Source organism: Phyllobates terribilis, unplaced genomic scaffold (genome assembly GCF_046119375.1).
Source record: "Phyllobates terribilis strain yellow unplaced genomic scaffold, ASM4611937v1 Scaffold_8__6_contigs__length_399053987, whole genome shotgun sequence".
Classification (NCBI taxonomy): Eukaryota; Metazoa; Chordata; class Amphibia; order Anura; family Dendrobatidae; genus Phyllobates; species Phyllobates terribilis.
Window position 1 is genome coordinate 17,170,174 of NW_027362768.1, and position 18,640 is coordinate 17,188,813.

An 18,640-nucleotide genomic window follows, 5' to 3' on the forward strand; every position below is an offset into this window, starting at 1 on the left:
GAAGAGCATAATCACCATATGCTCCTAAAACCAAATTAAAAGATAATGATGACGTAAAGCTTTTTAGGTTGATGACATCTAAAGTTGCATCTATGCATCTAACGCTTTCACTAACCTTAAACCGTGTGTTCCTCCCACTTGTCACACCGACACTGATAGAAAATTCCTGAGGAGGAGACACTGGTGGAGGAGCCATTTGTGGAGGAGCCTTTTCTGGAAGAGTACATAACTGGAGATGATTATGACTCAGACAAAAAACTGGTAGAGGAAACAGACTATGGGGTGAAAGCTGTAGAGCCTACAGAGTCTGAGCCGGTGGTGGGAGGAGATTTAGGAAAAGATGATTTATATGAGTACACAGACTATGAAGAAAAAACAACCAACCCAACAACAGATGAATTTGGACCTGGGGTACCAGCCGAGAAGGATATCTCAGAGACCACCGTAAGTTATCAGTGGCTACAGATAAATTGAACTGGAAAAGGTTTATGAGTTATCGTGAGTACTAAAGAGTGCAATCCCAAGTTACTTTATTTTGAATCAGATTATTTTTTGAAAAAAAAAATGTTTCTCCTTTGGAAGGTAGGAAGCAACGACAGCTACCATGTCATTGAATGCAACTCTAGATAGCTGCCGGAGGTTCACTTATCTGCATATCTGACCTACTTCTCATACTATGATAGATGTACAACAGAAGTCAGTACAAAATTCCTAAAAAGAACTATTCATGTTAAAAGTCATGCCTTTAGTAAAAGCAAAAATGTATACTCAGCAGTGAGGAGCAAACGTGCTATCCGAGTATCTTCGGCGTGCTTGACAAAATGGTTTGCGTCACCACTGCTACATGTCTCGCGGCTGTTCAACAGCCGCAACACATGCATGGATTGACCAACAAACAGGCAATCAATGCATGTGTTGCGGCTGTCGAACAGCCACGAGACATGCAGCTGCGGCAACTCTAACCTATTTTTTGAGCATGCCAAAGATACTCGCATAGTACTGGAGCATGCATAGATAAGGGGTTCTGCTCATCACTAATACTCAGTAATAATATCTGTATATGACTTAGTTAGAAATTCAAATGTCATAAGTAGCCATTTGGACATTTGGAAAGATGACCTGCTCAAGGTTAAAAGCAGCTATTTTTGCAATTATTTTACGCGTGTTCAATTTTTTTGTTTGTTTAAAATCCGTCATAAGTTTCAAAGTTTTTTTATGTAATGTTAATTTTTATAGTCTTAACCAAGGGGGCATTGCTCAAAGTGCAAATGCAAAACAGCCTAAAGACACTCCCCCAGAGAATATATGAACCATGCCCCCTAATAAGGACCATATCAATATATGACTGAATAAAAAGGCGAATGTCGCTGGAACTGTATGGCAGATTTAAAAAAACAAACCAACAATGCCATGTATAGTTGCTGAGGAATTAGACTTTTTATAGTCAAGGTTAAAACAGTCATAAGAAATTATATAAAAAAAAATATTTATGGCTCCACTGGTTTAGTTCAAAGTCAGTGCCCTATATATTTGACAATGGGGCATCTAAGTATGATACTACTGTAGATCACTAAGTATTCTAGGTATATAGATAATTTCTCATATTAGTGATAAAATTAAAGCCATTTGCTCAGTGTTATACATTTATTGCAGCAATGATGGGTATAACATGAATCCCTACAGTTTCTAGTACATATGAATGGAATCTTCGACATAATTTGGCTTATTAAAAGAATACATACAATAAAAGCGTACTTACTGCGATCGTTTCCTACTACTTGATGAACTAAAGGCTTCACTTTTCACCAGCCGGTTATATAAGGATTCGGAAGTCTTTACTCTGCTGTCTAGAAAAGGGAACAACTGTGAAAATATGTATCATTCACAAAGGTTACATTAGCTATAAACCATAAATGTTTTATACGATCTATTCTAATAACTGTTTATTACAATCGCACTTCATGGTTTTGCAGGTGAATAATTATGGAGGATATGGAGATAAGGGTCAGAAAGGAGAACCAGCTGTTATCGAGCCAGTAAGTAAGACATAAAATGATGGTGGAGACCATATGTCTCATCTTACAGTACATGAAGGTCATGCTGACTTGGTCAAGTGTTTGCAAACCAACCTTACACAGATATAGAGTATGAGAGACAGATAACAGGGGAGTACCCAGAAGAGAGGGGCCAGTATAGACTAATGATGAAGATCTATTTAAAACCTTTATTATCTGCCTTATTAGGGGGTTTCCATTTTGTGACACTCATGTGTGGATGGTGAGCCTTAAATAGTTGTGGACACCCATAAGAAGAAAAGATGACGCCAACTTTAAGGAAGTTGTCCAGTGTAATAAAGTCTGCAGTGACTCTATGTGACTGCAGACTGTTGAATCATGACAGTGTGCTATGTGTCCCGTGCAGAAGGGCAGCCACATAATTGCACTCATATGATTTGTATACTTGCGATCACATGCTGACTACTCTCACAAAGCTTTTCTTAGTTCTCTTCTATTGACATGAGCTGGATGAGACTAGTCGGCACATGAACACAATAATACAAATTGAATACTTGCGGTCACGTCACTGACCACTTATACGGGGCATACCGAGAGTCATGACAGTGTGCACATCACACACTGTCACGATTCAGCAATTTGCAGTCTTATAACTGCAGACTATTCTTCCTAGACTGGAAAATCTCTTTAACAAAGGCCACCTCATCTCTCTAGACCCCATAGAAACTGCAGGAGCTATCATGAGCTTAATAGCCCATTAACAGAGGCCGATGTCAGGCCAGTTAAAAGTGCGGCCTATATGAAATACATTTGCCTGTCACTTATTGGCGCCAAGTAATATTGGGGACAGAGCAATTTCTAATATGATAGCACTAGCCCCGTATACAGCACATGTTACCGGCAGCACGTAACCTCTTTACACGGGGGTGCTGATATATGCCTAAAATCAAATGACCCAATGAACAAGTTTTCTGCTATGTTGATGGGTAATTACCGGCTAAACGGGAACAGGGTTCTTTCAAATTGTGCAAAAGGGCTTTATGAAGAAATATAGTACAAGGCCAGTCTTTGTCTGGTCTACCTTCAAGGCAGAGTTCCCAGTTCCCCTAATTAGAGACTTTTTACAAGGATTTATATAACTTAGTATATTCCAATAATTCCTTTTTAGTAATATAATGGCTTGTGCTGTATATCATCATGGATGAAATCCTGATATACATTCGTTTCATACTTGTTTCTATACCATCTAATTTTTAATGGGTAACCATGAAATAAATTAATCCGATTAGATTCATCCAACTCATAGGTTTAGTGCCATCAAAGTGTCTGTTCAGGGGCCTAAAAGAATATGGCTCCTCCTATGGAAATGCACAGTGATACAATTGATTATCTAATACTTTAATCCCCGGCCTAGCCGCCGCTGCATCATCTGTTTTATATTACGCTCACACAAATCTGAAGTCATTAAACCAGCGATAACATATTAGTCCGAACGCCTGAGATTTGTAAGCTGTGGATCTTGACAACAGCAATAGTTTAAATGAGCTGTATTGAATAATAACAAATGTAATATGATGTCTGGCTCTTCAGGACCCTTTGGACACCTAGAGCGAATACCAATTATTTCACCGTGAATAGGCCACAGAAAAAGATAACCCTGCTTGTATTCACACAGGTCACTCAGAGATTCAATCATTTTGACTGACTGTCTTCTGTTTCTGTCATTCCTGATCCTGGACTTAAAATAATTTTGACCACATGTTCTAAACACAGCATCTTAAATAACATAGTATTGATGGATCCTTGGATTTTACTCATTATTGCAATGTACTTTTGTTTTTTCAGGGAATGCTGATTGAAGGACCCCCAGGACTTGAAGGACAAGCAGTACGTATTCAATTATTTTTCTAGAGACGCAAATATTTTTTGTAGTCAACTCGAAGAAAGTAACAAATCCTAACTACACTATGGAAAATTCTATCCCTTCAGTCAATGCACTTGGGTGCAACGTTCTATAGTCTACCTTTATATGTCAATATTCTGCTTTTGCAGCTTGAAAACTATAGGGCAGGTTTACTAAGCCAAGTAGTCTTGAAGTCCACAACATTTATCATAGTGGCTCTTGCGGTATGCCGAAAGGTGCATCCTTACACATTTTATCTAAATTCAAGACACCATTTGATTGTTTATTTTGCACATAAATTTGAGTGCAATTTGCAGAGTCGTACATGGAAATCACGGGGCCCCATAGCAAAGTTCCTAATTATGCTTCACTTTCTAAAAACATAAATTACTCGGCTAAGTAGTTGGGGTCCCAGCGCATATGCGCAGTCACAGAGAGGCATACCTCCCAGCTTTTATAGATATTAATATGTATTGCAACATGTGCATAGTAATTGTGCTTCTACTGAAGCCTCTTAGTGTTTTCACCCACTACCACACCTCTATCATGGTCCCCATAAAGTATGATGCCCCCAACATATTGTATGATTCTCCCGCAATGAATTCCCTCACATAATTCTGTCCTCACAGACCACCCATAAGCACAATATAATGACCCCAGGGTGACCCCAGCACACTATGAAGCCTCAGCACAGTATGATATCCCCACAGTGAATATTCACGGTATGATGTCCCCACAGTGAGCTCCCCACAGTATGATGTCTCCAGTATTCTCCCACAATCGCAAACACAGTATAATGGCCCCCACAGCCTGTCCATGCAATATGATACCCCCATTGTCCGACTGCACAGTATGATGGCCCCCCGGCCACCTAAACAGTGTGATGCAGTATGATGCTTCCATAGCCCTCCTCACACAGTATAATGCTCACACAGCCCCATATGCACAGTATGATAGCCCCTAACTCCCTTTACATGGTTTCATAGTCCCATAGCCCACCTATGCATAGTATGATGGATACTCATCCTCAAACCCAACATGATGACCTCATAGTTCCCCATTACGCAGTATGATGGCCCCATAGCCTTCTATACACAGTATGATGGCCCCATAGCCTCCTATACAAAGTATGATGGCCCCACAACCCCAAAACACAGTTTGATTTTCTCATAGCCCCTCTTATACAAAGTACAATGGACCCACACTCCGGTATACACAGTATTATTGTCACAAACCCCCCTATACAAAGTATAATAGCCCTACAGCCCCTTATACAAAGTATAATGGCCCCACAGCCCTCTATAGACAATAGTATGGCCCCATAGTCTACCCATACACATTATGAGACCCCCATAACTTCTACAAGACAAAATAATACTAATGAAAAAAAAAACTCACCTAGGTATGTTCCCCCAATGCGGTACTTCTCTCTGTGCAACGCGTAGACTGAGGCTCCGGACAGCAGGCATGATCTAATGAAACCATTGCAATTGTTACATTGACCCTCAGATGCACAGGCTGAGTGGAAAACAAAGAAGCCTTTGGTGCCCTTCTCCACCATTGTATTCAACAGTATCTATATCCTGGTGATACAGATACCATTGAAATCTAGATACCTGGCAGGAAGATAGGCATGTCACCCACTTTGGGACAGCGGCCCTCCAACTCACAGGCCCCATAGCGGCCAAAGTCACGCCCTTTTTGCATGAGTCACAAACGGAGTTTCATTGCATAATGAATAGATCTAAATCTGGATAGGACAAATTCTGGAAAATTGACCCAGAATTTGGAGCATTTATGCTAAATTCGAGTTGAACTGAGAAAAATAAATCTGTTTTGATTTTTTTAACGATGATGTCTTAAATGTAAAACGCATTATTATAACTTTTAATATATCAGTACACAATTTAATACATGGTTATATTCCCGTGGATAAAATGTTGAGTAAACACTTTACATTACTTATCTCCTACTGATCCCAAGCTACAGCCTCAGGCTCGCTGCACACCATGTTTGAGCTTTCTTTACTGTCTGTCAGGGATTTCCGTCTGAAAAACAGGAAAGTGGGATTCAGACAGAACCCCCAATGGAGCCATTGAGAATAATGAGGCAAACAGAATCCAAAATCTGCAACTTTGGACTCCTTTTCACCGTTCTTCTAATGGCATTGGTCTTTTAAGCTGAGCACAATAGTAGTCTACATTATTAGTTCTGATGTAAAATACATAAACTGCTTAAATGGAGTCCAAAGTTGCAGACCTTGCCTTCCTTTTCCTCTCTATAGCTACTGCCTCCATGTGGTGTGTTTCATCTTTCTTACCAAGAGGCTGGAAATAGGATGAAGCATCCAACTTCTCTTATACTATGAGAAATGTACAGTATGTTCTATTAACATGAATTACTGTTAAAACTTCCATAGCGTCTGTATATTATAGGAAGAGATTTCAGCTTATATTTTTTTTACGGTATGACAGTTATATTTTTGTTGTTTTCTAGGGTCTTACTGGACCTCCTGGTTTACAAGGACCATCTGGCCCAGCTGGAGACCCTGGTGAGAGAGTAAGTACCATCAGCAATGACCGTCATGTGCTTATATAATATGCATTTCGGACCAAAAATTTACTTAGACTGGTGCAAAATAAATGATAGTTGGAGTGGTTTGCCTGAAATTCAATGAAAGTCGTATTTGAAAGTCAGAAATTAAATGTGTACTTGCTATAAAATTGCAAAAATTTGCAATAAATATTGAGCCATTCATTTTTTGGCATGCAAGTTAATAAACTTGTTTTAAACATCAAGACCACATCCTCTTTAGAGACCACACATACATGCTTTTGAGACCACGCCCTTTAGAAGCCACACATACACGCTTTTGAGACCACGCCCTTTAAAGGCCACACCCCTTTAGAGACCACACCCACTCTTTAGAGACTTCTCCCCCCAGCAATTAATGAGAGATTATCATCACCATTTAGAGACCACACCCACTTTTCACATCATTTAACATTTTTTTTCATGAAGATAAAAGATAATCTTGCCATATGTCAAGATTTGGTGCAAGTTTTGAACAGTTTAAATTAAAAACTGCTCTAAAAAGTACTTTATAATTGTTGGTTTTTATAAAGTCCCTATACTTGTAATGCAAACTCTTACTTACGGTATGACTTAATGTGTGTTTCCTCCTTAGGGTCCACCTGGACGTCCTGGACTTCCTGGTGCTGATGGTTTACCTGGACCTCCTGGTACTATGTTAATGTTACCTGTAAGTTAATATATTCAGATATTGTGCTCCATGTATTACATTTTCTTTCCATTTTTTGTTTGTTCATAGTATATAAAAAAGCTTAAGTAGTTAAGTAGTGTAATATGGTATAACTAAAGTTCATGCATTATTTATAGGAGTTATTACTGATGCAGCTAATACCAGCACAAATTTATGCTGAGTTTCAAATCAGGACCCAGGGCATGGACAGGAGTGACTCAGTTTCTGGAAAACAATAATCTATGGGTGCCAACGGGGCCATAGACTGCTATGATGACAACAGAGCAAACATGCGCTTTGGCATGCATCATTTTCGGGAGTGACTGCCTACAGCAGGCGGACACTCAGACCAGTCTACTACATCTGAGTGTCCGCCTCTTGTGGGCATACCCTCTCGAAAATGGTGCATCCCAGAGCGCACATTTGCTCTGCCGTCACCATAGCAGTCTATGGCCCCATCGGCGCATACATTCGTATCCCGTTTTGCTGGGGGTTTGGACGTCTGCCCAGACGGGGCCACTGAACGGGTGCAGAAATGCAATGTGAAAGCACTCTAAGCCTATGATCTCATTCAATCAATCACACTTAGAAAAAAATCGATACTCAGTTGTAGCTAAAGTGTAAAACACACAGTGAATACAAGTGCAAATTCTTGATATGTCAACCAACCTGTATACATTCTGACTTTTATTTTGTTTTCCAGTTTCGGTATACTGGGGATGGGGAAAAAGGACCACCTATATCTGCTCAGGAAGCTCAAGCTCAGGCTATTCTCCAACAGGCCCGTGTGAGTAATAGACTTAATATGACCTGGTAACATTGTGAAACAGAAGCTTAACCAACAAGAAATGAGATATTTTTATTCCTATCCTAATATATTTCAGTGATTCTACTTTTTTTTACTTAAAGATTGCTATGAGAGGTCCTTCAGGTCCGATGGGTCTTACAGGAAGGTCTGGTCCCGTGGTAAGTAACTTATTAGTTATTTTTACAATGACATCTTACATCTTCATATTGTAATTGTACTTGTTTGTATTGTCCGTATTCACACTTTGGAGCAGCAGCAATCTTCTGTCTGAAGGAGCACACCGCTTCTGACTTCAGGAGCACACCGCTTCTGACTTCAGGAGCACACCGCTTCTGACTTCAGGAGCACACCGCTTCTGACTTCAGGAGCACACCGCTTCTGACTTCAGGAGCACACCGCTTCTGACTTCAGGAGCACAACGCTTCTGACTGTAGGAGCACACCGCTTTTGACTTTAGGAGCACACCGCTTCAGACTTTAGGAGCACAACGCTTCAGACTTCAGGAGCACACCACTTCTCTGTCTTCCGGGTCCTTGGTTGCAGTAGGTTGGTGCACTCTTGAAGATTGAAAGTTCAGACCAGCAGCATGGCGGTGACCATGGTTCACCACTCAGCATTCTACCATACTGCTAGCAGATGCAGCTTCACCAATGTAGCATGAAGGATGTTTAGGGGCGTAGACGCTGGCTGGAACCAGCTTCAGAGTGGCACTTGTCGGATTGCAGGTATTAAAACATAAAACCTTCAAGCGTCCTGTTTTCCTTGCCTAGATGACTGTCCACTCTCAGACTGCCGAGGTGGCTGGTAACCAAGGCAATAATCAGCACACCAAAAAATTTAAAAAACTCCCTATTCTTCAGGAGAGGATTTTTAATAAAAGGAAAACTGAAATGTTACTTATTTTTACAACATGAGACGACCCCTTTAAACCTTATTTGTTCCTTTGTATGGGGGACAATGACTAATTGTAAGGATAGTGTTTAGATAGGCACTGGAAAATCTGTGATGTTGCCGTGCTAAATATGGCATCATTATAATGTAGAATGCATGCATATATGTACATTATTGTTTATACACATGGAAAATCCATGTCCATGGATCGCGTTCGCAGGGTACTTTAGGGAGCTATAATCATTCTTTCTGCTGCCATCTGGTGCATCCATTAGAACACAGCAAAGCTTCTGGAGTAAAAATTCCTCAAAATGCCACAGTTCCAAAAAGTTGTACTACTATGTCTAATGATGAAAGATCTCTTGCTGGTTTATTACTATATTTGTTCCTGTATATCCAGATGACAAATATTACCACCAGCATTATAGCTCTATAACATGAAGTTTACCCATAGCCCAGAATAGTAAATTGGAGCATCAAATTCTTGTGAAAACTATGTGATAAGGCCCTGTTCACACTGCAGTGAGAATATCTATTTGGAGCCTATGTCAGAAGTCTAAGTATACTGTATTTGACATAAAAAAGAATACTGCATTATTAGCTATTTCATATTATTCATATCAAAATGCCAGAAACTGCAAGAAGCCCAATTATAAGCCAAGGTGCTCCATTGGGGTTGGTGGTATCCATTGTACGGTTGACCCAACAGAGTGCTGAGCCTTCACTTATAAATAGAAGCCATGATGCTAGTGTGAACATAGCTTACCTCTCATGGGAATTCAGAAATGGAGATCAGAATAGTTGTCATTTACCGTTCCCACCAACATATATTTTAAATATACTAAATTGAGTAGTCAACTACTCGGCAAGAAAACTTAAAGGGACCGATTCATCAAGACTAACGTAGCACACACTCGTGATATGCCAGTCTTGCTGGAGTAGAAGGCACCAAATTCATTGCCACGTAATGAATTTGGCACCCCTTCTGAGTGTCGTCCATCTCCGTCAGCCAGTCAGTGACTGGAGTAACATTTCTGGAGTTTAAAATGCCGACACTCATGATAAATTTGACTGACGGGTGTAACAATTCAAAAAAGTTGTAGTACCTTGTCTAAGGAAAGAGTTATATGGCCATAAAACTCGGACGGGGATGGCAACTCAATGCTCAGACTGACCGGTGGCTCTCCCGACCCAATCGTGACAGTGTGTATTTCTATGCCGCTGTCACACTCAGGTCGGGAGAGCCGCCGACCAGTTCGAACATTACGTTGCAATTCCCGCCCGAGTTGTACGGTCGCCTGACTCTTCTCTAATGGTGAAAGATCTATTGCAACACCCCATCCCACCCTGGCCTCTCTCCAGCTCCAGCTCATTTCTGCAGAGCTGATGCAAACTAGTGTGAGAACACCAAAAGTTCCACACAAGATTTTAACACTGCCCCAAAGAGTTAGATTCGCTTATATAATAATAAAAATAATAACATTATTATTATGATGATTGTGATATTATTATTAGTAGTATTTTTATTGATGAGCGAGCATGCTCGTTACTCGAGATTTACGAGCATGCTCAGGTGCTCGCCGAGTATCTTCAGCGTGCTCAGGTGTTTTGTTGAAGTCACTCCGTGCTCATGATTTGAGACTGTTTGACAGCTTTAATACATGTGAGGGATCCCTGTTTCTTAGGCATTCCTCACATGTATTAAAGCTGTCAAACAATCTCAAATCATGAGCACGGAGTGACTCAAACATAACACCTGAGCACGCTGAAGATACTCGGCGAGCACTTGAGCATGCTTGCCGAAAGGTTTAACAGAACATACTCGCTCATCACTAATTATTATTACTGTAACTTTTCAATATATGTAGTTATTAAGTTCATAGTAAAATGTAAACTAGTTCATTGTATGCTTAAATCGAGCCAACAGATTTCTATTTCTGCCCCTTAGCGCTAGGAGATTCCGCTCTATACTGTCGCCGCCACGTTGTAGCTGTTTAGTAAACATTAAACTGTCAGTACAGATAATACCGTTCCTTGCCACCTCCATAATCTGAATAAATATCCCATTGCCTTCTGTGAACTGACTGAACTATGCATTCAGCATTGGCCTAGTTTTCTCTTGCTTTTCCATGGTCCATTAACTCATAATAGAAAATTTATTTTCAGAAAGTTTTAATAGGTCTGTCGGCATCCAAACAAAATATATTATTTTTGGAGCCCTCTCTATTTACAAAAAAAAAAGAAAGTTATTGATTGTGGTCGTTAGATGTGAAATTAGCATTTTTTTTTGGAGCCATTTAATTAACGCTTTGGTAAAGCGTACATAGCATTGCATATTTTATCTGAGAGAATCTATTGTATTGGAAACAATTCCGTGACCCATTAAAGTGTAGACGTGCAGGCCGCATTGATTGCCTCTACAGTGTTATGATTAGACATTTTGTCTAATGAACTTTATGAGCTTGAAAGAAATGAAACAGGCAATTGGGTGCCGAAAAGCACGTTAGTATTATTCGCAAATGGCAACATTTCACTCATAATGTAACAAAACTTTAGAGAGTGAAATGAAATTTGATTAAAACTATGTGAGTAATGGTGTTGTTTGGTTAGGGCTGAGTTCACACAAGTGCATGTACGCAGACGAGCATGCGTACTATGTGCCAAGTGCTCTCTCCTCCATGTAGCGGAGCAGACTACATGATGCAAATCCTTTGGTCCATGTGAAAAATTACGCGCATTACTCACATCGGTCTATGTGCTTTGGTTAAAATATAAATTGAGATTACTATACCCTCTCCATGTCCAGTGCTGCTTCTCATCGCTGCTTCCATCTTTGTTGATCTCCTGCAGTGGTGATTCCACATCGATAACGCTGCAGCCAATCTCTGACCTCAGTGGCTTGTTCCATCTACATCAGCAGAGCTGCTGAGCTCGATGATTGGCTGCAGCACTGTCGATGTAATATCACCACTGCAGCTGATCATCAAAGGGCCGAGCATCTGTGCAGGAGCTGCACTGGACTTAAGAAAGGTGAGTAAAGCTTAGGTTATTGTTTCTCTATTCATCATTGAGCATATGGACTAGATGAAACAGGATAGTCTAAAAAGATCTGCATGACAAGCGCCTTGGTAGCTGTGATGGCATATTGGTTGAGCCCATCTTATCTAGCAACTTATTTAATTTTCATCTGGAAAAACCTGAAGAAATGAACTGGAATGTAAATTCCTGTGCATGCAGCATGTAAGAGCATGTTCACACATGGCCATTAACCAGAAAAAAAACAAGACAGAAACACAATACCCAAATACCCTGCAATAAATAAACTGCAATAGTGCACGGAAATAATATAGGGTACTTATTTAACATAATTTTGATCAAAATAATGCGAAAGCCATCTCACCTCGTCACGGTGACCCTATTTGGGACAGTCCTAACTCTAATATTTAAAACCTTACCGTTTGTCAAGTCACATGCATGTAGATATTTAATTACATCTAGATTGGATTTTGTATTACTGGTTGATTTTAGGGCTACAATATTATACATTGTATGGGCTGGAAATTTATTTTTTCTAAAGCCTCATTACTATGGAATTATTGAAATAGAATAATGCAAAAAAAAGCCATCGGTATCAGGTTAGTGAAGGCAATTCCCGTTGGCTTGAATCGTATCTTCAAATAAACTAATGTTTTTGGAGGTCATGAAGGACAACATTACTCACAAAGTTTTAATCAAATTGAATGATTTTGTTAGGTGTAGGGTATGTTCACACACGACAGATTTGTTGCAGGAATTTCCATGACTGATTATCAGTTTCATAAATCCATGTGACTAGGGTTGTTTCTGCAGCACATGCGTGGCTTTCTTCAGATATATGAAACAATAGCAGAAATGTCTGTAACAAATCTTCAAAATGTGAAAGTGACCAAATTCCTTTTCCAAAATTAAAAAAATTCATCAGTGTGTGCAGTTAATGTCCTTTTATGAGATTTTAATATTGATGACTTATCCTTAAGATAGGTCATTAAGGGGAATCTGTCACCAGGTTTTTGCTACCTCATCTGATGTAGGAAAAGAGACCCTGATTCCAGCGATGTATCACTTTACTGGATCCAGCAGTTGTCATGCAATCAGAGTTTTTGCATGTAGCAGAGCTCAAAAGCTAACCCTGCCCACACCACAGCTTTCTGTGTACATTGTCTATTGTTAGTAAGCTGCTAATTAGTGCTGGGGGTGGGGTTGGACTACTTGGCCCTAGGCTGTTAGCCCGGCAGTGATAATCTCCTGCTGATAAAACACTCATTGTATTGAAACAACAGCACACAGCCTTATAAGTGACACATTACTGAAATCTTTGTCTCTGTCCCCACTTCTTGCTGTTCTCAGATTACACAGCAAAAAAGATTCAGTACAATTTGTATTTTAGTAATTGATGTCACTGCTCATTCTGGGTGTAGCAGTAAACTGTGCAATAGACAATAAATGTGCATGCAGACATACAGTAGCTGTCAATCACTAATCAGGACAGGCACCCTTGACCTTGAAGCCCAGAATGTATAGGAATTTCAGTGAAAAAAATGCCAGTTATACTGAATCTTTTCCCACAAACTTATAGATATCTGAGCTGTCTGCTATCAATCTGCTCAGGCTATCCTGCTTTATGAAATGATGCTGACAGATGAGGCTGTATGTTCAATGTGATAGAGTGATGGGTGTCCAAATCAAGGTTTCCCCCCACTGATCAGCTGATATTGCAGATCTCTGCTGCTCAGTGTCACTCAAGTGAATGGGACGGGACTGACCCACCGCACCAGGCATCACCACTGCAAAATGTACAGAGCTGTGCCTGGTAAACAGGGAAACAATGCAGTGCTGGGCCATAAGTCATGATCCCTTCAATCAGCTGATCGGTGGAAGTGCTGGGGGACCAAACCCTAGAGATCTAGTTAAAGGGGTATTCCTATCCCCAAGATCCTATCCCAATATATAGTAGGTGTAATAATAATATTAGCAAATACCTTCATTTAGAAATGTAGTATAGGGCTATGTCCACACATTGGATTTTTTCAGCATTTTTTATGATTTTTTTTTATGCAAATTTTCTGCTGCGTTTTACAGAATCAGCAAAGTCTATGAGATTCAAGAAATCTCATACACACATCTTGGTTTTTCTTGATCAGTATTTTGTGCTTTGCATGATTTTTTGCAGAATAGAACATGTCACTTCTTTCAGCGTTTATTTATTATTTGGAAGTAATGGATGGTGAAAAAACGCACCAAAAACACAGGTATCAGTTTTTTCAGCGTTTTTTTGTGCCAAAACCTGATGAAATAGAATGAGATTTTTTTTTCACTGTACTTTACGTACACGCATAAAGGGACAAAAGGACAGTGAAAAAAATGCATCAAAAAACGCAGCAAAAGACGAGCAAGAAAAATCCTGAACAAACCTCCTGGTAAGAGGTCAGGTTTTGCTGCAGAAAATAAAACGCTGACAAAACGCAATGTGTGAATATAGCCTAGTTCTTCTGATTTGCTATGTCGCATTCTTTATGCAGGACATTGCAGTAGTTTAGGTATCCATAGTTACGACCACTTATTTAGTAACAGTTACCTCTTAGTGGTCATAACTGTGTATACCTAAGGTCCTACAATGCCCTGCACATGGGGTAAGAGACATAGCGAATCTTAAAAACTATACTACATTTCTAATTGGAGGTATTTGCTAATATTAGTATTATTACCCCCACTACATATTGGGATAGGATTTTGGAGATGGAAATACCCTTTTAAGCCAGTTCTAAAAAGCCTATTAACATTAGGCTATTGGGGGATTACAATAAATGATGCAATGAGTCCAGTCTGATATTAGTGCTAATAGCCATATTTAATAGTTATTGTTCATAGTTCAATATAGATATAAATAAAATACACATTAAAAATAAAAAGAGGCCATTTGTGAACATACAAGATGGGTGAAACTGAGCCGCAGGAAATCAGTACGGAGCTAGATAATATGATTGATGCTCATCCGGCTGCCTTTTCAATTTATCATGTGCCAAAGATGACCTAAACCCGCGTTAAGCATGGAGGCTTCCTAGTTCCGGGTATGACCATTATACTTGTGTCAAGCATAAACACTTTGAAAAAAAGGAGTTTTCAATTACTGTTGACATTTCTGTAGTAGCGGATTAAGGGGCACCCTCTGCACGCACACTGCACATAATCACCCAACGAGACGGAGAAAATCTTATATCTATGTCAATGGTAAGAATATATCATTACTGAGGGAGAAAATAGATAGATCTAGCCTCACTGATAGCACGAGTTCCTACATGATGACAAGGAGAACACTGTCCTCCCACAAGGGCGTTCTTCACTTTTCTTCTGTCAAGTTGGGAATGTTCTATTAGTTTCTTGTTCTTTCTACTTGTAAGAAAGCTGAGCGACATCGCATCTACCACACAGCTGTCATTCAGCTTTCCCAGACTAAATGTAATAAAAGGCTGGTTTCATACAAGCGTAATACATGCTAGAAGTAGACAGCTCTTCAGAGAACCTGTCAGGCGACATGCTAGATATAAAGAAGCTGAGCTCTCTAATAAATAGGTTTAATAAATAGGTTTATGCCATCTGAAGCAGGATTTCTAAGTACATGTATGACCCTATCTACACCCAGGGATAATCAGCTTTCCCCATATCGCAAGCCTCCATCAGGTGCCCATGTCAGACGACCATTTTCGGTATGAAAAACTGGAGAAGACATGAGTATCATGGCATAAGAATAAATTTTATTAAAGATCAATGGTGTTAAAATACATAAGTTAATAAGTCACAGTGTATAAATGGAACCTGGAATGCAGTGGATCAGGAACTGCGACACCATATGATGTGAAGAGGACCCAGATATATATCCAACATAAGTAGGAAATGGCGAGGAGAGGGGGCAACTGCATTGCAATCAGTTGATTGACACAAGCCAAAAACATATAGTACTCAGAAATAAGCTATATCACAATTTTCAAACGTGAAATATCCCATATGTTCACCAGGTACACGGGCCACAAGACAGCGTAGGGCGTCGCAAGGATGGCGCGGTGGTAAGAGCGCGCCTCAACGCGCGTTTGGCCCGCAGACACAAAGGCTTTCTCATGAGGCGTTTTCAACATTTTCTATATGTATTTTTCTTGGATATAACATGTACCCATTGCATACAGTCTATGGGCATGTTCACATGCTTTTTTTTCCTGCAACAGTTATCTGCATAATAAATGGAGATATGTTTGCTTTGAACCAATGGTGAATGGGCGACTAAAAAAATGGACAGCACAATGATACTATCCATGTGTCATCCAAGTGCAATTTTTTACCATTTTATAGGTAGAAGAAGCTGTGACATTTTTTATTTTTTTTTGCATACAAGAAACATGGATGCCATACTGATGGTAAAAACAAATGCAAAAACCCCCACAAAAAACAGACATCTGAATAAGGCACTACAGTTTAAAGGTAGGATTGTACATTAGCCTGTGAGGGCATGCTAATAAGTTAAGACCTCTCTCCTAGAGATTTCGATACATCTTCTATAGCTGTTGTCTGAACTTTTGTTCTTGAATGACCCTCACCCAACATGTGCATATTGTTCCATGTGCTGTAAAGAAGGAATAAGCCCCTGACGATGGACACTACTGGTAGTGGCTGATCTTGAAAGTCAATATGTCCAATCTTTTGGTCCCTGACATTGAGAGAATCAGCAGGACCTCATACACTTGAAACAGTTGACCAGTGAGTGAAATTGATAGATTTGGGTGACTTTACCTTTTCTGAGTTTGAGTAAGGGAATGTGCACACGGAGTCTTAGGCCTCATTCAGACATACAGTTTTTGCATACGAGTGCTATCCATGGTTTTCACAGATGGCATTTATATAAACCAGTGGTACATGACTAGAATCCGGCTCCTTTCCATCAATCATTTTCTGCTTTTAGATAGGAAAGATAGGACAGCTTATATTACCTGACACCTTTTCTTTACATTTCTGGATATATAGTTATATATAGATGAAGAATTTCCCCTTGAAAAAAATGAAAGAACAAAAATCATACAAATAATTTTTAGGGGAATTTCTTTTTCAGGAGTTTTCCACTAGCTCACCCTCAGTATATAAACCCTAATTTCACTTGTAGATATTTCCAGAATGCAGGGTCAAAACAAGACACCCCCACCCCCCACTTCTTTAATGTAATTAAGTTTTCTGCCCATTAACCTGACGTCTGCCTGTATTGGTAGATTAACAGTAACAGAAATAAACACTTGAAATAGATCACTCTGTAATGACTCTATATAATATATGAGTTTCACTTTTTGTATTGAAGAACTGAAATAAATGAACTTCTTGATGATATTCTAATTTTGTGAGATGCACCTGTACATCCCCTTGGTATAGTGGCTGTAACAGAATGGAGAGCGGCAGGAATTACAAGCAAATGATGAAACACTGAAGCTCTTGGTGCATTAAGGAGGCGTGAGACGTTTTGATTATTAGTTCTGCAGTTTTGCTGCCTCTAGCTGCCGGGATATGAGATATTAATATATGTTTAGTAACCAGCGAGGATCCCTCTGTGAGCTGTTTAGCTGTCGCGCCACAAGGAGGCTGTAGACGTCCACTTATTTTACTGTAGTCGCATGAGCAAAGCTTCAGGACCAGAGAACAAAGCTTCCACATCTTTGGCATCTTAGAGAATATTTGAGGCATTTAATCTCTTTCTTTATTTTGGGAAACATTCTCCTGCATGTCTAAAAATTATGTATAAGTCCATAAGGAGCAATTATTTTAGAGCTGGCCATGAGTTGTACGACGTTCTTCTTTTGTTCTTGTGATGCATACGGTACATTTTTGAGAATGCTGTCGGCAAAATATCAAGACTTATAGGTTATAATGCTTTAACAGATTGTCACGAAACAGACCCCAAAAGCTTGCTGATTCAGACACAGCAACACCCATGTGATTTTCATTGATTGCAGAGCTGATGTTGCCATTTTGCCTTTAGGACAATGTTGTTTGTTAAACACATAAACTAGATAGAAACCCGCTCAGTTGTTTTCTTCCTAAAAATAATTTTCAGCTGTTTCCAAGTGACAATTCTTTCTCCCCTCAATGGAGTATCGAGCAGTGTCGAGTATCGTGTGACGCTCAAGTGCTCAGGGCACCGTAAAGTGCTCATTGGAATCATCTGAGCTGCGCTGCCCTGAAGCGGGGTATTCCCCTCCTGGGAGCGCAGGGACTTCTCCGTCAACCGGACTCTTTTGGACCCATAGTACTCCGGGGACAGAAAGAGAGAGAGCGAGATCGTTCGTCCTGAAAAATGCTCGAGTTTCACATTCACTTCCATTATGCTCGCTACTTGAGTCAAGCACGTCCGAGCGTCCAATGTGTTCACTTCGAGTACCGAGTACTCGAGAATTTCAGTGCTCGATCATCACTAGTTGCCACCTATTTCTTCTAGACTGCTATTATTCTACCAAGGATTGTAATATTATTGTAAGAAAAGTATCAAGAAGCCAAATTTATCTTCTTTTTTTTTCTGGTGTTTGCCAACAGATAGGAATCTGGGAAGAATAGGCAACACCCATATAGGAAGTGTTATGGCCGTTTTATAATATATTAGAAATGAAGGAATGGATGAATAAATAGATGACAAATAAATATGTTGATGAGGCTTGAGTCACACCACCATACTTTCTGTCATCCGAGAGAATGGG

General features: G+C 39.8%; 1 protein-coding gene across 1 annotated transcript in view; it reads left to right on the top strand.

The window, feature by feature from the left end:
- COL11A1 (collagen type XI alpha 1 chain) overlaps positions 1-18,640 on the top strand; it is a 253,934-nt gene that overhangs the window by 119,139 nt on the left and 116,155 nt on the right. The window contains exons 8-14 of the mRNA XM_073642853.1: positions 160-444; positions 1,974-2,036; positions 3,861-3,902; positions 6,415-6,477; positions 7,106-7,180; positions 7,884-7,967; positions 8,090-8,146. Of these exons, the coding sequence (XP_073498954.1) occupies positions 160-444; positions 1,974-2,036; positions 3,861-3,902; positions 6,415-6,477; positions 7,106-7,180; positions 7,884-7,967; positions 8,090-8,146 (669 nt within the window). The remainder of the gene's footprint in view (positions 1-159; positions 445-1,973; positions 2,037-3,860; positions 3,903-6,414; positions 6,478-7,105; positions 7,181-7,883; positions 7,968-8,089; positions 8,147-18,640) is intronic.